The 27,893-nt window shown below is 32.9% G+C and overlaps 1 protein-coding gene across 5 annotated transcripts in view; it reads right to left on the minus strand.

The window, feature by feature from the left end:
* RFX3 (regulatory factor X3) overlaps positions 1-27,893 on the minus strand; it is a 290,574-nt gene that overhangs the window by 95,137 nt on the left and 167,544 nt on the right. For all 5 annotated transcript variants that reach the window (XM_012737587.3, XM_012737571.3, XM_076008666.1 and 2 more), the window contains 2 exons: positions 26,388-26,485; positions 8,940-9,198 (listed from right to left, as the gene is read on the minus strand). In XM_012737587.3, coding sequence (XP_012593041.1) covers positions 8,940-9,198; positions 26,388-26,485 — 357 coding nt within the window. The remainder of the gene's footprint in view (positions 1-8,939; positions 9,199-26,387; positions 26,486-27,893) is intronic.

Consider the following 27,893-nt stretch of genomic DNA (forward strand, 5'->3'; position numbering starts at 1 on the left):
AAATTTCTAAAAGTAGATTCACTGGGTCAAAAGATATGTGGATTTTCAATTTTAAGTAAAATTTCCACATTGCTCTCTGATCTTTGGCCAATTTAGATTCCTATCAATATCAATTCTCAATAATGATTGAGAATACCTATTTCCTTACATACTTGCCAAGGCTAACTCATTCTTCAGTTTTGCCTATATGGGAGATGAAAGTGGTATGTCTTTGTTGTTTATTTTTCATTTCCTTTTCATTGGACTGCCTGTTCATGTACTTTCCCCATTTTTGATCTTTTTTTTTTTTTATGGATTTGTAAGAGTGGTCTATAAATTTAAAACAATTGGTCCTTTGAATATAATGTCTCAAAACTTTATGACAGTTTGTTGCTTCTCCCTTGCCTTTGTTTATTGTGGTTTTTGTCATGCAGAATATTTTCACTTTTATGTAATTGAGTTTATCAATATTTTCTTTATAGCTTCTGGATTTTATATCACGCTTCCCACTCTAAGAGAATAAAACACATTTTTCCATCCAAGTGAAATTAATTTTGGTTTAAGGAGTAATGTATGAAACCAATCTAATTTTCTTTTCTTTTCCTTCTTTTCTTTCTTATTTTTTAGAGGTGGTATCTTGCTCTGTTGCCCAGGCTATTGTCTCAGTGGTGTAATCGTAGCTCACTGTAACCTGGACCTCCTAGGCTCCAGGGACCATCCTGCCTCAGCCTCTCAATTAGGTAGTACTACAGGCATGAGCCAATATACTCAGCTAATTAAAAAAAATTTTTGTGTGTGTGGAGATGAGAGTTTTGCTATGTTGCCCAGGCTGGTCTCAAACTCCTAGCAATTTTCTTTTATAAATGGTTATTCAGTTGTTCCAAATATCATTTACTGATAATCCATCATTTCTCCATTGACAGGCAATACCACCTTTATCATCATATATTATATTCCTATATTTGTCTGGCCTATTTATGTTCTCTAGTCTATTCATATACCTAGACAATTGTTTTCAGTATTATAATTCTGTAATGTTTTAATAGCTAATAGGCTGTTTCCTCCCATCCCACCCTTCATGTTTTCTTTTTACAAAAATTTTCTATGCTATTCTCACATGTTTATTTACATAGAGTCTTTCCTATAAAAGAACAAATCTATTAGTATTTTGATTGAGATTATGTTGCAATATTTTAAATTAATTTAGTAAGATAATGCTTGATACTGAAATTTCATATTCAAAAATATGGTATGCCTTTCCAATTATTCAAATTTCCTTTTGTGTTCCTCAGAAACTTTAAAAAGTTTTATTTAGCAGCTGGATCTTGCACATATATTGCTTTACTGCCAGGTATTTTTTCATTTTATTATAAATGAGATCTTTGCTTGCATTGTATTTTCTAACTACTGTTGTTTGTATCAACAAACACTATTTATTTCTTTGTATATTAATTTTGTACTCTGTCACCTTACTAAATTGTCTTATTTGTTATAGTTTTCATTTGGTTCTCTATGATTTTTAGCAGGCACACAATTATATCATCTACAAGTTCTTACCTCTTTACCACTTTTCTATTTTTATATTTTATTTCCTTCTCTTGCCTAACTGCATCTTTTCTGTAATTTTGAAAGCACAATTAAAAATCACATCTTCCTTTCTTATGAGACAGATGGGAAAGTCACTAAAACTTACAGTGATTAAATTTAAAATGAATGTGTAAAAATTGTTTCTAACAGTCTGTAGATTACAAAACTCCTAGCCCATGAAATTTACTGTCACCAAAGTTACAATCAAACACCACAGCTAGATTTTAAAAGAAACCAGATAGTTCTGTGGCCAGTAAATGCAATTATAGTTATGTATGCTAAGAAAGTGGTAATCGAATGATGTGTTTTTAAAGATGAACTAGTATGCGTAGGGACATGGAAAATTCCCTCTCATTACAGAAATGACAATTGGTCCTACACATTGTATCATATTTTCTTCCATTAAAATAAAGACACGGGTCAGTAGAAGATGCAGAGTTAAATCTTCATGGGTGTAATACTGACTCGCACATAACTTAGAGACTATATTATATTTTAATTTGCCACCAACGCATTTTATATTTCATCTGGATTACCTGATATCCATGAGTAAAGCATAAAATTAGTGGGGTTTTTTCCTTTAAAATTTATGATAGTTTCGAAGTAGTAAACTAATTTGAAATTTGATTTGTAAATATAAGGATCTATGAGACATAGCCTACTTTTGTATTTATGAGTAGAATTTACAAACATCCTTAAACCTTCCTAATCTAGATTTTGTATGAAATAGAATCTTGCTATTTTCTGCATGTTACCATATACCTGTGTTCTGAGATGCTGTTTCAGTATGAAATAGCTAAAAAATAAAATAATTCATTATTGTATTCTGCTTTAAAAATTCAGGGGAATTCACTGGTTATGGTCACGAGAGACTGAAGGACCCTGTCATTCTGTTTGTCTTAACCTTCCAGTTTATCAAGATTTCTAGGAGTGGAATGTCTTACAGCTTTAACGGTAAAATTACTGCCTCCAGATCTTATCAGCTTCAAGGCTGGAGCAGTGTGGAACTGATTGACAGCTGAATGGAATATAGATGAAGTGATGGAGACTACAAGTCACTCAAAGTCCCATTTTATTAAGGGCTTTGAAAATGAGGTCCCAGAACCTTCAGTCAATTTACGATTTAGTGCAGGAAGCAGAGGATTCGTGGTACTCTGTCTGAGGAGTTTTATTTGAGGGATCAGGTTGGCCTACAGAAAATGGGACATAGGAAAACAGAAAATGCTAAGATCTTAATGAAGATACGTGCTTCTGCCAAAATAAGTGGAGAGTGGTTTTCTTTAATCACTGAAGTTAATTGGAAGATAAAATTATTTTAAATAGAAATCACTATTCTTGTAATATAAAATAAAAACTATGATGTATAATAATTTATGTACATTTCTAACTTAGAAAAATTATTTTCTTCTAAGCATACCTTCACATATCATAACTAAACAAGTTTTCATCACAGGTGACTATATTGCTTCTCTATCTCTACATAGCCATAACCAATGATCCACCAAATTTTATTACTTTAACATTTTTCCCCCCTCTGGTAAGGTAGATGGGCAATTGAGCTCCTTCTAATAAAATTGCTTCTCATAAATATAAGTCCTCCAAGTATTGATACGAAAAAAGTCTCTAAGATATAGTGTCGGGTGAAAAACAAAGAACGATGTGGTATTTTTGTTATAATTTCTGTTAAAAAATGGGAGACAGAGAGAAAAATATGTCTACTCTGGTTGAATATTCATAGACTATTTCTAGAATGATACTTAAAGAACTTTGTCAGATTGGTTGCCTCTAAGGAAGAGAATTGGGGAACAGGGGTGAGAGACAGAGCACTTCCTTTTATTTTTTAAATGTACAACTTAAGAATGTAAATTGATTCATATAAATAAATTAATAAAAGTTTTAAAGTAAAACAAATGGCCACTGGTAGCATGCCAGCAAAAGAATAAGTCACCAAAATTATTTTCTGGAGAGCTAACCATATTAATCTTCTTAGAAAAAGTTTCTCCTTATACAAAATTCATAAAAATGTAAAGCCAAGAATAAAGAAATAAAAGCATCTATAATTCTTAAATGAATTTTAACTTTCCATAAATTATGTAAGTTAGAGCAAACTTTTACTTATATAGTGGCAGATAGACATTCACATTTTTCTCTAAATAATTAAAAGAAATTATAATATTTTACATTAATCAAAAGAGGTGGAAATAAGAATAATATTATTTTCGATACATTTTCCTTGTGCCTCTTGCTGAGATCTAATTTTAGCAAGAGCCTGTTAACATATATAATTACTAAATGTATATAAATAAAGCTGTTAAAATTAGCTTTCATATCATAGTTTCAAGAATGATTACTGTATTCTTATTTAGTAATGAAGAAAAATTCCATAAATAACCATTTAATTATAAGAATACAAATGTTATTTTATGAAAGATTGAAGATATTCTATTATAAAGACATCTGCACCCGAATGTTTATGCCAGCACAATTCTCACTATTGCAGGGACATGGAAACAACCCAAGTGCCCATTAATTCATGACTGGATTATTAAAATTTGGTATATGTTTACAATGGAATATTACTCAATTCTAAGAAACGACAGCAAGCTAGCACCACTTATATTATCCTGGATTGAGCTTAAGCCCATTAACCAAAGTGAGGTGACATAAGATCAGAAAAATGGGCTCCACACGTATTCACCATCAAATTGGTACTGATCAATTATCAATATGGTGCTCAAAGGGTGGTAGTGTTCACCAGAGATTTGGGGGAAGGGGGGTATACCCACATCTGAGGGATGTGGCAAACAGTGTGGAGGGGAAGGGCATACCTCTAACCCTTGCTAGGTAAAAGCAAAGTTATAAAATCTAACCAAAATGTTAAAAATAAAAAAAAAATAAACAACATTTATTGGGTGTCGAGTAGGTGGGAGGAAGGAAGAGGGGATGGGTATATATACACATTATAAGTGTAAGGTGCATTGTCAGGGGGATGGACACGTTTGAAGCTCTGACCTGAGGAGGGAGGGAAGGCAAGAGCAATGTATGTAACCTTAACATTTGTACCCCCATATTATTCTGAAATAAAAAATAATAATAATAAAATAATGTAAAAAAAAAAGAAAGAGTGAATAAGTAAACCTTCTGAAAGCAAATTGCTAAGTATTGCATAGTCTTATATAAGATAAACTGCTGTGATGAACACACAAAAAATAACTACAGATTTAAAGATTTTGGATCTTCAAATGTATATTGTGTTCATGTTCCAAAACTCTATAATTCCATAAATGTTATGATTATACAGAAAAATAAGAAAAATTCTTCAGAGTTTCAAATGAATAAAGACACATAGGGAAACATTATGTTGATATAATTAGAAGGAAGGTGTTTAATAAGTTTGAAGTTTTAACTATAGCCAATACTTCTACCTTAATGTTCATGTGCTACTGAACATTGTGCCTCTTTATTGACATTGTGCCTACTTATTAACAATAAATAGATCGCTATCATTAATGAAATTTAAAACATTTATTCAAGTTGCAACTTAGCTAAATTCATATCCAATAATAATCTACAAAAATGTTATAAAATCTTCATGAAAATTGCAGTTTAATATTATCAGCAGGCAATGCCTTTTAAATGTGTGCATATTTATATAAGTAAAAACATATGTATACATATAGAATTTATAAACATACGGACTCTATAGACCAAATAAAAGAACACAGTAAGTAAAAGAAGAAATAGTATTTTGACTAAATCTGAATATTGGTTGTTTATGCCATAATACAGTCATCATATAAAAGTTAATTTCCTACCATCATAATCTTTTGAAAAATGTTGACATTTCTATGTACCTTGAAAACTAAAAATTTTACAATGCATAAGCCAAAAATGAAATACTAAAACAGCTTTATACAAAATATTTTTTCATTTAAAGTTATAAAAATATATCATGTGCTCAAATAAAAATTACCGTTAATGATTCAGGGATCCTTCTAGTATAAGAAAGATGATTTTAGGTTTTATACAGAATATTAGATTAAGAAAATGCTTCAAGTGTTAATCATTGATTTTTCTTAGGTAGTGGCTTCAATGTCAAATCATTAACTGTTGTTGATTAGCATATCTTGAGAAACTGATTTGCATACTGGGGTGAACTTTTCTTTGAGGCAATTTTAAATGAAAGTATTTCTATACAGATACAGGTCAAATATAAGAGAGAGTCAAGGCGATTATTCTGAGAACCAGAGCAGGAAACTTTGCCAGCCAGGAACTGAGTAAAAGTGTTCAGTCTGTGCTGTTCCCAAGTATGCAAACTTAACTAGTTTCATATCGACTGAATTAATTGACTATACATTTCACTTACTTATATCCTTTAAGGAATGGCCCAATATTCCCAGTCAGGAATTCTGGCCACCGTGTAGGCTACTCCTATACAGTCAGTTGCATCAGCAAGGCTATCAGTTATGCGTTGAACATTAAACAACAGCCAGAAAAACTGAAATCATATAACATAGCCTGGATCAATGTTTGGAAAGAAACAACATAAATCTTGAACAGGTTGTTAAAAATTGTGCTCCTGCAGTTTTCTGTATGGATCTACGGTAAACAAAATAGATATATGAACTCAAGCAAATTCCCTTTAATGACATGGCACCTATTTAAAAATTCTTGATTTCTAGGAGTCAAAACAACCAAAAATCTAAGATTAGGTTTTCTAACATTTGCAAGAGGTGGATGTTAGGAAATCTTAAATAGGTTTCACAGCACTTAAACTTTGTTAATTTTATTATAGTAACAGGTGTGAAATTGTAAACTGAGAATCACAACCTCACTGTGACTCAAGCAGATCAAGATCTTAAGCATGATTGAGAAGAGAATCTAAATCAAATATATCTTTTTGTAATAAATGCAAGGTAATATAATAAATAGCAGAAGTATATTTAGCTGTAGGTACACCACTATCAATATGGGCTTTGCTGATAGCACCTTTATCCATACAAAAGTTATCTTTGTATTTAACTTTTATACTCCTTCTGTTAAAAAAAGGAAATTTTCATGTGAAACCCAAAAAAGGAAAAAAAAATGCTTCAGACATTATTTTGATCCTTAACAAAACCTCAAATATGAATGTTTTTAAGTATGAGCTTAATATGTACAATTGACATTACAAATTAGTGTTTTTAAATAGTTTTCATCTATTCCCAGTTGTTGTACTTCAGTTATTTTATGTGTTTATGTTAGCAATTAATATAAAAATCACACATCAAATCTATGTAATGAATAGATAGCTTAAGGAGTATTGCCACCTTTCATACTTATATAGAAACCAAAATGTATCCCTTACCCGAAAAATCCCAAATCATCAAATTATAAAAGACACCCTGTTAATGTTTGCAACTGCATTTACATGAACTGGAACAAACAATTTGGTTAAATTTGGTAAACCCAAATCCAGTTGATGAGGATATTTTCAGGTAGCAGAAATCAGTGTGAAGGCATGAAGGAATGCCTAGAGAAGGTGAGGTAGAAAAGGGATGGGGTTTGGAAGGATGGTATCTTAGCACAAGAGAGAGTAGATGAAATGAAAGTGGGAAAGGACACATAGGCCCCATTTTTCAGTTTTCCTAAGGCCTTTGATAAATGGCAACTATTCTCCTTTTCACTGAAAATGACTCTCTAGACAGCCTTTATTAGAAGTGATATAAAGCACTGGTACCCCTTCCTACCTCTTTTCCTTTTATTGTAAAGATATAGTTATTTTTACATGTAGAATATTTTATAATTCCTTCATAAATATTATGATTTTAAAGCTAAGAGGAAATTAGGAAATCATTTAGTCTAACTAACCTCTTATTTTATTGATAGGGGAACTGAGATCCAGAGAAGTTGTGATTTATTAAACTAAACTCCCTTTAGTTTCTAATCTACATAATATACTGGTGACTAAAACGTTTAGAAATACTATATTTAATATTATTAAAAGCACGAGACAAATATACACAGAGGAAATGTTTCAAAATCACAAAGAAAAAATTACAAAATGGAATGTTCCACTCAGAACAGCTAGTCACCTGTTCTGATGTTAGTAACAAATAGTAAATTAAAAATAAAAGGTTTTAAAAAATGCATTAGGGAAAAGGCACTGGATGATGAAAGTATGAACACATGTAATTACTACAAATACACAAAGTATATACAAAGTACTTACCAAGTACATATAATATCCTGGAGAAAATCCATAAAATGAGAAATATAAAGCCTCTCATATTATTATTTTCTCCCAAATTTATATCTACCTCTATTTCATTACAAGAACAAACTATGTGGTAAGGTAATAGAAAGGGGCATATCACTTAATTCAATCCCCAGCACCCTTTTATATGAAACATATAAAATCTACCCCATTGCTGCTTTAGCTGTAGCTCTAAATGACCATTCTCTCTCATATGCTTGGTTAAGATGAAAATGGGAAGTTCAGGTTACAAAGTTGGACAATAACAAATTCCATACAACTTTCTACGACTATTTCTATGACATAACTTCAACACATTAAAATATAGTGTGTCAATATAAATATGCTTATTAAATTTTAAAAACCTGAAAACCCAAATATGCAAGTGTGTTTCTAAAATATTATTTGCTCATAGCTATATTTAGAGCCAATGCAAATATTTTTCATCTGAATCACCTATATCATTGCTTCCCAAAGTGTCTTTCTGGTGGAATGCAACATGACTTTATGTATGGCACATAGGTAAACATTTTTAATTTTAATATTTCAGTATTAATTTCAATATGTACTAGAAAAATATTACACATAGTTTTCTATTTTAAAAGTGAGTCAATTTTTAAATATATTAAGTAAATAGTACAGGTGGCATGTGAATATGGCAAAACTTAAATGTCTAAGGTTCAGGACATGCTACCTTACATAACGTAACTTCTCTGGAGATCAGCTAGCATAAATATTACTGTTAGAAGATATGGAAATTCCAGACTAAATTATATTTTATTCTCTACATTACTACTTGGCTTTTATCTCATAAAGTAAGCATAATATTAAAGTAAGTTCTTTCAGTAGAAATGTATTTTACTGAATATAAAGGAAAAATGCTTATTAAAATCAGCAGCTTAACTTCCCATTAAAAAATAAAAACTTTCCAATTCACTTAGTTAGAGGGCATATATATCAGTAACATTCTGTATGATACTACATATGCTACATTCTACAAAATGAAGCAACTAAAGCTGCTGCTTAACACATTCTTGCCTCACTCTAATCTGTGTTGTCCTTTTTCCTCTCCAGAGGAAAATGTTAAATAGAGGGTACCTAGAAGCTAAATTAAACAAATAAAAACTTAAATACTTACTGTCGCTGGAGAGGCCCGAGTTGTGTGTGTCACTGAGTGACCAGAATTCTCCATTGAATTGCCAATCAGATAGGTTCCTCCAGAGCTGCTGATGAGTTGTCCTCCTGTGACGCCCATCTGAATCCCACCAGTACCCACCATGCTGTGGGATGAGACCACAGTAGTCACCTGTGCGGAACTCCCTTGAGTATCAAAGTAATTCCCTCCAGTGTTTTGGCTGTACATCTGCGTTTCGGTGTAAGGATAAGTTGTTGTCCGGCTTTAGAAAAAGAAGAAAGAAGAAATTTACTAGTTTATTTGTATCATCTTATTAAATTTTTTCTAGAGTGAATATATTTAAAATATATTGGTTAGCTTAGCCTTTGGAATATGGTGAGTTTGGCATTCTGTATGAAGCATCATTCCCAGAAATAATAGTTCAATTTATTTTCCAAATTAAAGGTACATTTCTTTAATAAGTACCTCCATTAGTTTCTGTACTTAGGAGGTTTTGCCCTCTCCTGGTGCCTACCTTCAGCATCTAAATAAGCTTAGGTCCTTTCCCTCCAATATATCTTGCTGACCAGGATGTTCTTCAACCGCATATAAAACTTCCTACAAATCCCAGTTTTAAAAAAGCTGGGATCTGGAATAACTAGGAGCCAACAAGTCAATTACTCACGCTACTTCACATTCCTAGGTGATTCACAATAAATCTCCATGACTAAGGTAGCTTGCATGGATCTCTTACCACCATAAGGATCTAGAGCAAACAGTTTATTCACCTTGGACCCTAAATCCCTACTTACTATCTCTCTCCTCCTTCACACTCAAGCTTCTCCTTTATCAGATGACAATGCCGCCTCTCCACATCCTCACTTTCTACTTCCCAACAACTGCAGTCAAGTTTCTGCCCTTAGCCTTTTATTAAAACTACTTTGAATAGGTCACTTGTGACCAAATCTAAATACCAAGTTAAAAGGCTCCTGTCATTCCTTATCTTTTTTGACCTATCTGTAGTATGACATTGTTGATCACTCCATGTTGCCCTTTCCCTCCTTTTTCTGTTCTGATTAAGCTCATTTATTTTTCATTTTCACTTGATTTTTTTAACTTTTTATTTTGAAATACTTTATAAACTCACAAGAAGTTAGAAAAATATACAGAGAGATAGAATATACTTTTTTTTTTAAAATCAAATATCAAATTTAAATTTCCAGTTCTTTTGCTATTCTTTTCAACTCTGCCTCCCAAAGCTAGTCACTCCTGACAGCTTGGTATGTATGTTTTCAGACATTTCCTGTACATATATTAAGGTATCTGTCTTAACCTCTCTTGTCCTTTAGTTTAGTCTACGGCATGTATTTTCCCCTATTTGCTTTTTCACCATAACATCTCAAGAACCTTTTGAAGTCTCCATTTTTCTGGCACTTTATATATTGGTATTATTCTGAGGTTTCCATTTTTAGCTCTTATTTTATTTAGACCACAGACCTCTGCACCACATACAGTACTATATGACCATATACATGCTCTTAGTAAACAATCTTATATAGGCTGATATCACTGCTCTCCTTACCTTCTAGTTATATACTTTTAAGAATATTAAATGTGGGCTTCTAACAGCCAACTAGTTATCTCTGCTAGGAACCCCCATGATATATGGGAACCTCTAAATGTAAAAGTTAACATATGCTGAGATTCTTTCTCCCTCTTGTTCTTTCTTCGATTAATATACTCCCCATCTCAGTCGAGGGCAGCACCACCATCCTCAGGTTTGGAAATCATTGCTGACTCTTCCCTCACTTAGACTGACACAAATCATTGAATCCTTTCAATTCTATCTTCTAAGTAATTTTCCAGTTCTTTCCATTCTCATATACTCTGCCTTAACTCATGGTGTTCTCTATTATACGAGTATTCCTTATCCAAACTGCTTGGGACTAGAAATGTTTCACAGTTCTGATTTTTTTGGATTTTGGAATATTTGCATATACATGATGAAATATCTTAGGGATGAGACCCAATTCTAAACATGAAATTCATTTATGTTTCATATACACCTTATGTATATAGCCAGAAGGTAATTTTATACAATATTTTTAATAATTTTGTACAGTGAGCAAAGCTGGTATACAATGAACCATCAGAAAGCAAAGGTGTCACTACCTCATGTTGGTGCTCAAAAAGTTTCAAATTTTGGGGCATTTTGGATTTGGATTTTCAGATTAGGGATACCTCAACCTGTCATTGCCTTCTAATTGATTTTCATTCCTCTCCCATGAAATTATGTTTTACTCATGTCAGTGCTCTCAACACAACACAGTTGCTGGTACACAGTAGGCACACTATATAGTCAGCAAATAAAAATATCTAAAAATATATTGGACATAATAGCAGATTATGGATTTCTATATCACAAATACTTGTTTTGTTAAAAAATAAGAAACTATGTCAAACCATTCTAAGATTTTTCTGTTTAATTTAAAACAGGTAGTTTTAACCCATTATAAATTATAATGTAATTTATAATATAACTTTTAGTAACATAATGATAGTGTTCTGAAAGTATTCCATACTGAGTAAAAAGCCCTTTCCATAAAGAGCCACAGCAGATCCAGGTATAAATTTTAGTTTGGGGTAACAATAGAAACAACTCCATATGGAACATGTTTTTACAGATAGAAAAATGTCATTTAAAATACATGTACGATTCTTCTCATCATTGCTTTATTTCCCAACTGGAAATCTCATTTATTTACTTATTTTTTGCTTACATATTTAATAAAATAAAACAGGCATGTTGTTGTCAAACTTAGGGAAAAAGAGAAATGAGGTCATTCTAATTTACGTCCACCGGATATGACAGTGGGCCCATTGAACTGTGCTCACAATAGTGCAATCTGATGTTGGTATTTAAGGATAATCAAATAAGTTATACAAATAGATATAGGACAATAAATGCCTTGACAGATGCAGGACATGCTGCCCACTTTCCTTTTCACAGCCCAAGTAGGATGATTAAGTATGCCCCCTACTAGTAAGTAGATTTCACATATAAAACATATAAATACAGCTAATGATAGCTAATATTTACTGACCATTTACTATGCAACAGGCTCTATTGCATGTGCTTTTCAGGTACTAACTCATTTAATCTTCATCATAACTTCATGAGAAAGGTACTGTTATAATTCCTATTTCACATTCAAGGTGAATAACTAAAGTTTAAAAAGGTCAAGTTTGTGTAATGCACACAGCTGGTGAATCATAGATTTGGAATCTGAACTCAGCCTATGCTCTCAACCATCATTATCACATAAAAAGAACTTAACCGTTTATGTATGTCCATGATATATATCAACCAACAAGTACTAGGAAATAGCTCTAACAGGCATAGGGACCATATGAACTTCCTGATGCTATTTGGGATTTCCTTACACCTTAGCTCACTGTTTGCTAGCACTACAACATTCTCCATTCTTACCCAGAATGGGATCTTCAGATGATGTAATTGTAAAGAAGGAGTGATGGGAAAATGCAGGACCATTTTAGATATTTACCACCACATTCTTAAATTTTATAAATTCTGTGATCATGGAAGTTGCTACTGCGTCATAAGAAAAACATCCCAATAGATTTAAATCACCCCATCTTTTGGGTATTCCCCCTTGATATAATTATTCTCAGTGAACAAGAGTAATGCAAACAAATACATCACAGATATATAAAATCTATACATAGCCCTCAAATCAGTATGAAAATATGGTAGCAAAAAACAAGCTACTTTAATTTTCATACTTCCTTCTAGCTGGAGATAATTCATGAGCTAGAAAATTATCAAAGAGCAGAAAAAGAGAGAAAGCCACTAAAGAAGTATGCCCAATTCCATAACTTTTTCCCATTATTCAATTATGTCCCACGAAACTGTGGAGAAGGCGTGGCTACTGCATAACACACACTGGAGTAAAGACTGGTAATTTCTAGGGGATGAAAAAGACACAGTTATATAAGGAAATGAAGTGTCATCAATTGTCTGAATTGGGTTTTAAGAAAAATACACTTGACAGTAGGAAATGAAGAAATCTTTTACACATTGGGTTGAGTAATAGAGGTAGATTATAATATCCTTAGTCATTGTTCTTTAAAGCTAAGAAGGCAAGCATTAACCCATTTTTTGTTTTTTTTTTATTTTTTTTATTTTAGCGTATTATGGGGGTGTAAGTGTTAAGGTTATATATATTAACCATGTCCCCCTCCCCCTTCGAGTCGGAGCTTCAACCATGTCCATCCCCCAAATGTTGCATATCTTACTCGTTGTGGTTGTATATATCCATCTCCTCCTTCCCCCTCCCACCCTCCTGACACCCTATAAATGTTACTCCTATATGTCCACTTAGGTGTTGATCCGTTAATACCAATTTGCTGGTGAGTACATGTGGTGCTTGTTTTTCCATTCTTGAGATACTTCACTTAGTAGAATGTTAACCCATTTTTTGGAGTCAAGGGTCAATCATAGGTAACTCCTAAAGGTCTTTTCCATGTCTGAATAAGCTCCTGACAGAATACTGAAGAATTTATTTTTAAAAGAAGCACCAGGGGAAATGGGCATTTATTGAAACCTTAAAATCTGTACCCCCATAATATGCCGAAATAAAAAAAAAAAAAGAAGCACCAATAGCAAAGACAAATAGTTATTTTTTAGGTACTAGAAATATACTCTCTAATTCTGATATCTCAGATCAGCTTGTCTTTTATATTGTACAGTAAGTACATTCTTCATATGAGTTATTGCTTGCACACTGTTTTCCCCAGAAATTTCTAAAACATATGCTCAAGAAAATTATTCAATTTTTGGCATATCAGATTGAAAGCGGCTAACTATTTCTGGACTGTACATTCCTGAAATAGCTAAATTCCCAAGCAATTCTGTGCACATTTAAAAGATACTGCTATGTTCATTTTGTTTGTTCTATTTTGATTACCATAGACTAAGTCACAAAAATAATGTGTCATATTATTTTGTCATTTCTATAGCACAAATCTTTCCATTGTTCTGCATATGTATCCAGTAATGAATGTGAACACATAGATATATGTCTACTTGCTGACAGAAGCTTCTTCATAGCTGACTCTATTATAAGTTTCTATGTAAATGTCAGGAATCTGATCCATTGAATTCAGTAAATGAGTGCTGTTTGTACCCCATCATGCCTTAGCATATACCTTGGCAAAGTATGGCCCTGAATATTCCCTATTTACTTATTCACTAAGATGATTATGCCAATTTATCTTAGCTATAACCAATTTTTCTGTTTTCTTTGCCTTCAGGTGTCTTATCCACAAGTCCAGATAAACTATATCTCTAAATTATGTGTTTTTTATTTTACCAAGGTTTTTAATATCTTTCCACCAATAAGCTTGTCACTATAAAATCAATGGTATGAAAGTGATAAATTAAGGAAATAAAATAGTTTGTGAATCCCACACCATAAATTGTATTATGAAGGTAGAATATAGTTATGGTGATCATTATACTATTTTACATATTATAATGTTTAATATAAATGTTAAAAATTAAAACATTTTAAATGTTTTAAACATTAGGCTACCCTGTACATATATTCTTTGAACATATATTCACTAAGCATATATTCTGGCACCTAGAAGAAAAGGAACCACACAGACATAACCTTTACGGTCATAGGAGCTATGTAATATAATGGGTAATGAACAAAAACAAGAAAGGAAATAGGATAAATTTTCTTAGATGCTATGAAAGAAAAAAAATAGAATATTAAAGCAGAATAAATGGGAGGGAGCATATTGGATAGTATAGTCAAGAAGTGTTTTCCCTGAAGAAGAGATATTTAGACAGAAACTAAAAGATGAAAAGGAGTCAGCCCTGTGAAAACGGGAATAATAATATATTAGGAAGAGAGTACAAAAACTCTCACAAAACAGCACACAACACAGGAAAAAGGCACAAAATGAAAAAGATCCTGGTATTTAGAAAGAAATTAAAAGCCTAGAGTACCCTGGATATAACAAATGAGAAGGATATTAGAAATAAATGAGGTTAACAAAGTAGATAAAAACTAAATGTGCAGGCAATGTAAACAAAATTTTTTTTTCAACTGTGGGTCATTATCCAGCAGAGGGTCATGAAATACATTTTAATAGGTTATAACAGCATTAAAAAAAGAAACAGACGAGACAATATACATCACCGCATATTACACCTAGTGCGAATAGCTATTTTTAGAAACTTTTGTTTCTGTCATATATGGTACATATAACTAAATGGTGTGTGCATGTATGCGTGTGTGCACCTAGGTGTGTGTGTATTTGTGAGTATAAAATGAACTTTCTCACTGTGGATAGTAGTTTAAAAAGCTTGAAATCCATTGTCATAGACTATGGCAAGAAGTTTAAATTTTGTTTTAGGCTAAGATGGGGTATGTAAAGGGGCATATGAGTAGGGGGAAGCACAGGAATGTTCTAGCCAGAGAACCAACAACAAAGGCCCAAGGCCAGGGAGGTGAAGAGTCACCATGAGAAAAGGGAGAAGCAACCTGGGGACAAGGCTGTGATGGGCCATCTGAGATGATTCTGGAACTTGTTCATTAGATGTAGTAATAGGAGGGGATCTTAATGCCTCTTTAAATACAATTTATTTTTGGAAGTTTGCACACTTTTCTCTTTGTGAAATACAAACAGAGGCAGCATGAAATAATAGAAAGAGCACTGGACTGGGAGATGTCCAGAGCTCAGCTCCAGTAATCCTTCATCGTCTTACTATCGGCATCATCCCCACAGCAAGTGATCTTACCTCTCGTCTTACTTTCTCCACCTGTAGAAATGAGGTAACAATTCTTAGCCTATATTGTTCACTTGGAAGTGGACCCGTGCAGTGGTCTACCTGGCAGGTGTCTCAGTGTGGTGGTAGTAATACATGTCTGAATGGACTAGACTGAGGAAATAAGTAACTAACAGCAGCCAGAAATGAAAATTTTTAAAAATATTTTTGAAAAGTTAGCATAAGAGGGGCATTTGAAAACTAGAAGAAATGTATTTAAGAGGTAGGAGATATATTATCTCACTTAATCCACATGCAGTGAGCCATACAGGTTAGGAATTGTTACTCTACTTTTACAGATGGGGAAAGCAAGATGTGGAGAGGTAAAATCACTTGCTTTGAGGATGATGCTGATAGTAAAATGATTTTTTGAAGGACCACTGGAGCTCAGCTCTGGACATACCGCCGGTCCCGTGCTCTTTCTATTGTTTTATGGTGCCTCTGTTTGTATTTCACAAAGAGCAAAGTGTACACACTTTCAAATAAACTAGATTTAAACAGGCACAGAAAATTAAAATTTTCTTAGAACACTTATTATGTAGTTGAGGAAAGGAGGCATTTGTTTTGGAAAGGGGTAAAAACTAGCCCTCCATTTTTTGTTTTGATTTTATCTCTAAGGACTTGGAAGAGAAAGTATTCTTTGGCTTTTGGAGAAATTTAGTAAAGATTTTACTTCCTGATGTAGAACTTGCTTGTTTCATTAGAAAATAACCCATGAACCTACACTCCTTGCCAAAGAGCACATCTATGACTTGGACAGGAAAATTTCTTCAGCAAATCTTCAAACAGTAAAAAGATGGCTAGACACTCTATTTTCAATGTCCAGTGGTGGCACTGACTCTTTTCCAATTAAATTTGAATATTAACTTCAAAGTGCCAAATGGATAAAAGTGGAACATGCTCCAGCTGAGGGGGAACTCAGAGGACAAAATAGTCTTTCCATCCAACCCAGAACTCTAAGACTCCACAGGACAGTCAGACAATAAATGATTAAGTGACTGATTCTGTCCATCAGTCAATCAACAGTAATTACTGAGTATCTTTCAGGTCCCATATTGTATAACAGATGCATTTGTAATATTGAATAAAACTGACATAGTTCCTATCCATAATAGGATTTAAAATTCATTAACTCAAGGGCACTATTAATACCCTAAAAACTTAGTCAATACTTTTAAGTTTTGTGATTTTTGGCTAGAAAGACCTATATCCTATTTCCTGCCTAGGATTCTAGTCCCTTTTTATCATGCTGAAGAGTCATCAGGTCATTATAGTAGAGATACTTGCAGGAATTTTTGTTTGTTACACAGCATCTGAACTCCCTATGGTTGTACAATTCCTCAACTTGTGAATGTTGGTGGAAGACAAATCCCACTGCTAAGTATAATAGCTCTACAGGCCAGATAATGGCTTTCCTAACCTCCCTTAGAACAGACCAGAGGAAATAAACTCAGGGCTCAAATAATCAGAAGTATTTGCCCTAAATAGGCAGTTAGTGGAACAAAACAGTAGGAACAGTGGCATGAGTGAGAGCCAAACCCAGTTTTCATAAGCAGTAGGTCCAATAGCCAAGACCAGCCTCCAGGGGATGGTGATGGCAGGCAGTGCCCAGGATGGTGGTGGTGGCATGGGGTCCTTAGTGGACTAACTCTGCAGTGTGGTGTTTTCTATGGTCTGGCTGCAGCCCAACATCACTTATGTCTGCCTTTTTACAGCCTTTTTCTCCAGACTTCTTGGAAATTCTTTGAGTCACAAATTTCATTCAAGAAATTCTTTGTTTTTCTTGAAAAGGCCAGAGTTCGTTTCTGTTGCTTGAAACTAAGAACTTCTGCCTAAAACAGTTTTCCATTATCAAGTTTTTAGGTGGGTCACTAAAGCCCTGCAAAGAAGTAGTTACATTACTGGGAATCTTCAACAAATTGTATTCATGTAGTATATATCTCTGGCTGCCCAGCATGCATCACTTATTTGAATTTTGAAATAGATATTCTCTTGAACACTCCAATTCAGACTGAAGGCAGGAGATACACCAGAAAAATGATGTGTATATTTTGTGAAAGATACCAAAAGGAAAACAACACTGCAGAAAAGGATTCAAGTGACCTGACATTTAACCTCTTATGAAGGTATACCTCTTAAGAATAAAAATAATAGGTTAAATATAAAATAATAAATAGTAATTAATACCACTAATAAAATATTTGCCTTCATTTAAATTCAGAAGCCATACTTATTTCTGATGACTTCAACTGCTATAACAATAAATAAAAAATAAAAGTGTTTATTAAGTTGTTGCCATGCCTACTAGGGAAGAAATGCAAGAATGAATGTCAAAAGTCAATAATACGTCTTATAATTACTAATTGAGTTTTCTCCTTCATATGCAGTATACATCAACTATACATGTTGATAATGTAGAGTATTAGAATAATAACATTAAATTTATATCATTCTATGATCATTATACGTAAGGATATGGTAAAGCAGTGGCTGTCATACCTTAGTGTGTATCAGAATCACCTAGAGGGCTTGTTAAAACACAAAACACAGATAGCTGGGTCCCACCCCCAAAGTTCCTCATTCAGTAGAACCAGGCTTGATACCAAAAGCTGGCATTTCTCACAAGTCCTCAGGTGATGTCAATGCTGCTGATCTTGAGAACACACTTTGAGAACCACTGTGCCAAAGGATACTAAAAATGTGAAGTCCTACTTTCATAGGAACAAAGGGAAAAAAGTGCTGTTTTACCACTAATAATTCTTTCAGCCTATTTGGGTTTTTTAAAAAGTCAAAGACTACAGTTATAAAAGGAGTTTTATTTTCTGTGGCAGCTGCTCATGACATTACCAAAATTTCCATTGCTATAAATGTTTTTGAAGCATACCAGAAAGATACACATAATAAATACATATATGAGTCACTTGCCCTGACAAGAGAGGTCAGGAAAGTGAATATGGACTTAAATAAACTTTGGCAGAAATGACAATATAAAGGATTTGACCCAGAGTCACTGATACAAATTTATAAACAAGAAAAACTGAGTAACCATATATATGTGCATAAGTTTTAAAAAGTTTTCCACCAGAAAACAACAACAACAACAAAATCAATAGCAAAGCTGTGTGAATGCCACCTCAGCAGCATCTTAATTCAGTTTCATTCACTTTTCCCTGTGTACTTAAAACTACCAAGTAGTCTGCTCCTCTCCCTCCTGTTATTAAATGCTATTCTTTATTTAAATCACTTAACAAATATAGATTGTGAACCTAGCACATGCCACTGTTCCAGGAATTACAGAGAGAATGGGGAATAAACAACAAGGACCCTGCCCACATGAAGCTTACATTTTAGTGGGGGAAAGATAGAAGATAGATAAGTTACAAATAGTCAAGAGAATGACAGATAGTCATAGAGTTGTGGAATAAATGCAGTCTCTCTTAGGATAATACAAGGGAACCATACAGCAATATGATTCTGGAGCTAAGGCCATAGAAAACTTACTTGCCAACAATAAGAATGAGGAGTCATTAAGGTAGGAAGGAAAAAGAAAAATATAGAGAAGCCAAAAAGAAGAGATTTAAAAAAAGATTCAAGAAAAGAGTGGTTGACTGGTTGATGGCTAGAGATTAAATAAATTTAATCTAAGAGTGTCTATTAGATTTAACAACTGAAGGTCATTCATGACACTAATAAGAGCAATGTTATGGTAATGTGGAGAAGAAAGCAAGCTTGGAAGGGGGCTGAAGAACATGTGGTCAATCCTGAGAGGTTTTAATCTGAAAATAAATGGAGAAATAAAGCACTTGTTACAGATGGATTTTGTCAAGTGAGACTAAAATAGATGGAAGCAGCTAAAGCATTTATGTATGTTGTTGAGGCCAAGAAGGGTGCTAAATCCAAGTAAATAGGTGGTATGTCCACACTCAAAGTCAGGCACACTACTAAACTGAAGGCAATTTGGGGCTTTGGAGCACCCCTGAGAGGCAAGTCTATTTACTCTGAGTGCTTCTGAGGGCCAGGCTAAGACTTGTTGGTCCTGTCCTCTAGAATCTTCTGGTAATTACAAAGTTCAACCTTTGGAAAACAGCCTTAGATCTCATATAGTCAGGGAACTTTAGCCTCTTTTTAAGGCATAATACTGTGATTCTCAACTTTTTAAAATTCATGCCTCCAACAAAGATTTTTCAATCTTGCTTCTAAATATTTGTTCCAGCAGAGATTTTTATGAAGCTTTACTTTTGCCATTAATTTTATAAGAGTAACTATACTAAAAGTGAATATATTTTTCAGACAATGCAAATTACACGGCTTCCCACCCCTCATTACTCCTTGTTCCTGAACCTGACCTGATTATTAAATAATGTTTTAAACTATTAACCCCCATTTTACAGATTAATAAATCCAGGTGCAAATATGTTATTTGCCTTAAGGTATACAACTAGTTAATGAAAGTAATAATATTTGAATAAGGGTTCTTTAGTTCATTTAAGAAAATTAATAACACAACTTGATTTTAAATCTAAAAAAGCATATGTGGATCTCTTTCATTTATCTTTTCTTACAAAAAGAGAGGGAGGAGAAGAAAAATTAAGTGTCTAAACTCTTTCAAGTGTTATCATGTAGAATTATTCTGGATGTCAATCTGCTAGATGTGAAAGTATCACAGAAAAAATTGCCCTTAATATGGCATCATTTAGTTCTATTAATGGATAATAATAAAAAGGGATAGAAATATAGCAGTCAAATGATTCTCTAGAAAGCTATTTAATTAAAACATCTAATGTTGAAAAATTATTAAATATGGACTTTTCTACACATTTATGAATATCCAAAAATGTTCTATATTAACAAAATAATTTTCACTATAAAATGTAAGATGGGATTTAAAAAAACGAAAAGTGATTCATATGAAAAAACAGACTCTTAGTCTTTAAGAATCAGCCATTAAAAAAATCATGAGTTTAATTATTATTTATCCACAATCAGATATATAATAATATAATAGTATTAAGTATAATATGTAATACCAAATTTTTGTGCTTTTTTTTTGTAATCAGCCAGCCTTACCTCCCTAAACCCCCAATAACTGAGCAAAAGATCAGTATCTGCAAATTGCTGGAAAGGACCATGTGTTGAGGGTGAGAAAATATGAACTCCAGACTAACTAGCCAGGCAAATTACCGCACCTCAGTTTACTCATCTGTAATGTGGAAGGACTGGAATACATGACTTTCACAACCTTCCCAACTCTGACATTCTGAGAAGCTATATTTGAAAGTTTTCCACCTTTGGAGAGATAGGAATTTTTATGTGATTAACAAAATGGGCCCTTCCATAATTGTAGTGACACCTCCATGGTCTTTTCCACATGACAGTTCTTTCTCCAAGAGGGCTTTTTATATAATCAGCCATATACTACTGAAATCTAAATGGTAAGTGGATTCACAAACCAACTCCTATACTGATTAGAATGTGTATATCAGTAGAAGCATAAAAGAAGAAAGCATCCTCTCCATCTCCATTTTAGAAACTCCATATAACCATTTCTTCTAAGCAGAGAACAGGTGAATGATAATAAGTATAATTTCACCTGCAAATATTGAAAACCACTATTTCACCTAAAGAGGAAAAATGACTTTAAAGAGAGTATCCTTTTAAGGTTCCTCATTAATCATTTAAAGTATATGAGAAAAAAATAATTGGATGAGTTCAGAAAATGCACTAACTACATGATTTTCAAGAGAGGACCACAGGTATAGTGTTTTTAAAATGTGAGTCCTGTCCACATGGTTGTCGATTGTGAATTAATTAATTATACAATGTCAACAATTAGTGAATTGTATATATTCAATGTCAATATACCATCTTCCAACATATACCATGGGATTTTATTAGATATTATACAGATAAAAGAACTCTATGCATTCCTATAAGACTTCTCAAACTCTACAGAGACTTTTAAAGAACCATAGAGTCCTCAACAGAAAGGCAATCATACAGTATATCACTGCTTGTGTAATCACAGAACTTTTACGGGACTAACATTTTGTGGAACATGGTTTGGGAAATTCTACATTGAGGTTGATGAGAAATCTATAATTTAAACAGGAAGACTATAAGAAGGCTGGTCAATCCTTATTACAACAGATCCCCATATAAGGAATGCTTGCATTTTAAAACATTGAGTGTCTCTTCACAGTGGGCACGCTTCAAAGAGTGGTTTATATAAGAAAATGCTTTAAAATAAAGATTTCTTAATTTGGCCATAATATGGCAAGATATCTTTATTTCTAGTTTGACTAGCATGATGTAGGAGTGGGTGGAGAAAGTATGAGTCAAAAAAAGAGTGGGGGAAAGAAAAAAAATTTATTTGAAAAAATGGTTGCAGAGCTACATCAAGAAATTTCAATTGAAATGGACTCTTTCTACATGGTATGCAATGTTTCCCAGCTGGCTTAACCCCAGTATTCTAAATGACTAGAGATCATAAATTGTAAGAATTTGTAGAAATGGAGATGACCATGATCAAGCCTTTGGAAAAATCTTAGAAGAATGATTACAAGGAAATACACAAATGGGTTAGCTTGAGTTCCTACAGAAGGATAAAATAAACAGTGGCAACAGTGAATAACAGTGAATTGAGTTACCTTCTCCCTTGAGCAAAAAAAGCTAGCCAGCACTATACAGCAGTCTCAATTGTTCAATTGAAATGTATGCGCACTCACCAACTCAAACTGTTAAGCCTGTTATTCCAGCAGTAATTGTCTATATTCACAGGGAGAACCAGGTAAACACTTTAGTATCATCAAATTACAATGATTACACATTTTCATAAGTGATGATACATATCTGTGAAGGCTGCCACCACCTCTTGAATAAGACCCCATGCATTATGACTACATGACATGGGGATGCTGGTGACCAGAGCATCAGTGAACTAGTACTTGCTAAGCATGTACAGGTTGTAGGGCCATGTACTGGGTGCTTGAAAGTTCGTAATAAAGATCAGAGCCCCTATCTTCTGAAAGTATCATTAGTAGAAAGCATTTATTATCACACAGAAGTGGGAATCTGATTGTGATCCAAGTCAGGGATCAAACACTAACTGGCTATTAATTCACTCTGATAAAACAGAAGAACATGGAGTATTTTTTTCCTAACACATATGGAAGTATATCAAATAAAAAGAGGGAGTATAAAAACCCTAAAATGAACATTAGAGACAAAAGTTGTATGTAGTCAAATGACAGCACTGCAAAATTACAGAAAGATTAAAGTAGCTTCTGCTGAAAAAAAGAAATTTGGGGTCATATTTGAGAAAAAATATAGTCCTCTAACTATTAAAATTTTGAGTATAATACATGGCAATACAATGATATTTCCTTCTTAAATATGAAAATGATGCTATAGAATCTTTAGTCAACAATTATACTTGATAGTAATGAAAAATTTTTAAAGATGCATCTTCTCTCTCTTGACAAAAAGTGCACATTTGTGACATGATTGGCTGGAGTTGAAGATACACTCTGGGCCCACACAGACCAGAACAAAGCTAATTGGACTTTGTGTCAAATGAATTCATGACCTAGACCTCATTAGTCATGATCTAACCAACTAAGCTAGTGGGCCATAGAAAATATATGTTGGCAACCAGATACTTACTTTGAATCATTTCTGTACTTAAATAGGCCCTATAATTTTTTTAAAAAACAATCTTAGAAAAGCTGTTTTTCTAAGAGTGGCTAAGGTGGTTTAAAAACGCACAAGACAATAAATAGAATTTAGAATTATAAGTAGAAGTATGTAAACAACTATGTAATTTTACAGCAATAATTAATGTTTGTTGAGTACTAGTAAACATAGTATTAAGTGCTTCAGGTGGTACACAAAGCACTTTGATAAACTGGGGTTACAGGCTCAGTATCCTTCATTCAAAATGCTTGAGATCAGAAGTGTCTGGGATTTTAAATTTTTTTCAGATTTTGTAACATGTCCATTATATACTTACCCGTTGAGCATCTCTAATCCAAAAATCCAAAATCCAAAATCCAAAATGCTTCAGTGAGCACTTCCTTTGAGTATTACATGGTTGCTCAAAAAGTTCTAGATTTTGAAGCATATCAGATTTCAAATTTTGGATTAGAAATGCTTAACTAGTATTTCTATTTCACAGATAACAGACTAATCTCTCCACCTTAACTTGGACCAGTAAAAAATGAGAAATTACTGTGACAGATAAATCACTCAGCACCCATTCCAACTGCCCTTTTCTCTTGCCACCTTCTACAGTAACAGACATGAAAGCTACAAACTTCCATTCTTAGATTCCCCTACAGGTAACCATTATTATGTCACAGGCAAGGATGAAATGACAACTGATAACTGGGTAACCTCTTGCAGTATCAAGAAAGCCATTTATTTTCCCTAAAGGCATGAAGTTCCAAGCAGCAGGCATCTCTTGCATTTGGAATAAAAGCCAACAGTACTTTGGGTTTATGGTAGAGACTGAAAACTCAGGCTCCAAGAGGCCCTGGACCTATACAAAGAGGTACAGTAAAAAAATGTTCGTAGTATGTCTAAAATAGGTAAAGAGATATAGATTCAATCAAGTAACAGAAATTTATTAACTTTTTATTATGTGTCGATCACCTAAGTGAATATAAATAAAACAACAAAATGTCAAGTTACCTTTCAGAGAAACATAAACAAGCATTTATAGTACAATGCTGGTAGTGAAAATCAGAATCCTGTGTTGTCATTTACAAGGGAAAGATAAGCTAATTGCAGAGGAGAGTCAGGGCCCATGTCACAAAGGAGGGAATGAAGTGTCAGTCTAAGACCATACTAGACTGAGTTTAGGAGGCTGGGAAGAAAGAATAGAAAGCAGAGAACGCTATTTCAGCAGAGAAAACCACATGTCTGAAAACACAGAAGTATGAAAGGGGAGTACTGGGGGAAAATGCACAAAGTTGGCTATGCCTCAAACGGGTGGAAAGTGAAGCTATAGAGGTAGGAACGGGGAGAATGTCAAGATGGAAATTGGATTTTATTTTATTTTATTTGTAATGGAGGTGGTGCTAAAGCAGTGGTGATGTAGATAGATTGAGTGACCCAAAGTAATAAGAAAAGAGAGAAAAGTCAGGATCAATGAAAAGTTTTCAGTTTTGTATCATATGTATCATATGTATCATATGTATCACAGGCCTGTATTGGGTGCTTTAAATATATTTCCTCAAGTCCTCAAAACTCAGTAAGAATGATATTATTAATGGAAAGAATAATAAAAAGTCCAAAATATTTAAATAAATATATATTTATATATAAATATATATAAATATATTATTTATAATGTATATTATAAATAATATATTATTTATAAATATAATATATAAATATATATAATAATATATATTTATATATTATAAATATATATTATATTTATAATATATAAATATATAAATATATTTATTTATAAATATATTATTTATAATGCATATTATAAATAACATATTATTTATAAATATAATATATAAATATTTAAAATTTATATAAACATTGACCACAGTTATAAAACTAATACACAGTTTACCATAATTCTAAGTTTTTAATTATAATATAATAATAATAATAGATAATAACAATTGAACACAGTCTATGTGTCATGAATTATTCTGGTGTTGGAGTTATTATAGTGGCAGAAAAAAACCCCAAAAAAATCCCGGCCTCCATGTGGAGCTTACAGGTTGACATTGAGGAAATGAATGAAACCACCCAAGGAAAGAGTAGGTGTAGTAAGAATAAAGAAAGAAGAGGTTATAATGGTTATAATCCTGGGGTATACCAACATTGAGGGGAGGCAGGCAGAAGAGTTAGTGAGAGAATTTAAATTCATTTCAGATAAACCCAGAAAGCCAACAGGCTGCAAACAAAAACCCAAGTTCAAAACAATCATGATGACTTATTGATGACTTACACTAATTCTTAGTCTCTTTTTAAATAATAAAATCCTGAATTTTAACGTGGCTGAAAAGCCCAAATAAAATACATTTACAAATTTATACTATTGTTGATGCAAGGAGAGAGTTGGTGGGGTAAGAGGGTATCTTTAGACAGGAAAATAAGACTCATTGCATATCAGGAACTTTTATGTAGAGTATCTTATTTAATAAGTGTGAGAAAAAAACTCCTAAAATACTAGTTATATTAGTTTACAGACAAGCACACATATGCATACAAATTAACCTTATATATAAAAACAAAAAGCATAGATTTTAGAAGGTATTATTTAAATATAGAAATAACTAACAAGAGTATAAGCTTTTCTCAACTTTGAAAAACTATTAGAAGATATAATAGTTTAAACAATTTAAAATATTTATAAATTTATAAATAACAATTTAAAATATCCTACAAATGTTAAGTGAGAGGAAATAAGCACATCTTAATAAACATAGACAAAGTCTTAAACATCAGTTTAACTTCAATAACTCTGATGTAGTAAAAATTACTGTGAAAACAAGGAAATGATTTGGGAATAGTGGGATGTGTTAGAAAGTACACTATTTTTCTCTGAGTGAGAGAATTAAAAAGACTTCCACATAGAAACTTACATTGCTCCATTGGTGTAGACAGTATCGCTTCCTTCCACATACTGAACCTGAGCTGGATAAACATGTTGTACCTGCTGCACAGTCTGTACCTGCTGTACCTGCAAAAACAAATATAAGGAGCTTGGTGAGAGGTAGGTATGATAGAAGGAACACATAGTGTTAGACTGACCTCAAAAGTTTCCCTGGAGTATTGATAAACATGAGAATTGCTTATTATGAAAACTATTAGATTCATATTAATTTCTTGGTTAGTAATTGTTTGAATACAGAACTATAGCATTTATGCTGCATAAATTCTATAACATTCCTGTAAATATGTATGTATATATACACATCAAATATTCAGGTTTAAAATTCAGAGAGTTTCTCAGTTACTTTGATGGTTTATAAAATTCCATTCCATTTAAATTAAGAAATTAAAGCTAAATTTAATTTTTAATTGAAAATAATTCATAATTGAAAATTTTGAACATTCAAACATAGAAAAAATACTGTAATAAACCCTATGTACTCATTATCCAAGATGAAATGTCACCCAGGCCTCTCCTTTTATCCCTTCACAGAATTATTTAAAAGCAATTACAGAGATTATCTCATTTTCTTGGTAAATATTTCAACTTATATTTCTAAGAGATAAAAACTGTTTTTAACATGAATACAATAGTAATATCACATATAAAACATTGACAATTTCTTAATATCATCTAAAATTCATTCATTGTTCAAATTTCCCTCATTATTCCAGTGATTTTGTAGTGTTGGTTTTTTCAAATCAAGATCCAGATGAGTTCTACATAATGTATTTGGTTGGTATTTTCTTTCTCTTTTAATCTCTAATAGTTTCCCCACTCTTTATTTCTTGCCTATTACTTATTGAAGAAACTGAAGAAACTGAGCCATTTATCTTAGAAAATCTCTGTCATTCTAGATTTGGCTAATAGCATCCTGAGATGTCATTTATTAATCATATGTTCCTCTACCTATCTCTTCTATGTCCTATAAACGGATAGATCTAGGGGCTTAAACAAGTTAAATTTTTGAAAAGTGTGTACTTCCTATTGTAGCCTATAAGTTGGTATATAACAACTGGTTTTCTCATGGCAATGTCAAGTTTGACCAGTGGGGTCAGGTATTGTTAGCTGGATCCATCTATTATCATGCTCCCTTATCCATGCTTTATCTGAGGGCGTTAGCAGCCACTGACGATTTCCCAGAGATATTATTTTAATTAATAAAGGTTGTAAACTTGTAGTAGTCTAATTTTGTTAATTTTTCTTCACTTATTAGTAAAACTCTTTTTATTTTTTTTTAAGACAGTCTCACTTTGTTGCCCAGGTTAGAGTGAGTGCCATGGCGTCAGCCTAGCTCACAGCAACCTCAAACTCCTGGGCTCAAGCAATCCTACTGCCTCAGCCTCCCTAGCTGGGAATACAGGCATGAGCCACCATGCCCGGCTAATTTTTTCTATATATATATATATTAGTTGGCCAATTAATTTCTTTCAAT

Source organism: Microcebus murinus, chromosome 12 (assembly GCF_040939455.1).
Source record: "Microcebus murinus isolate Inina chromosome 12, M.murinus_Inina_mat1.0, whole genome shotgun sequence".
NCBI lineage: Eukaryota > Metazoa > Chordata > Mammalia > Primates > Cheirogaleidae > Microcebus > Microcebus murinus.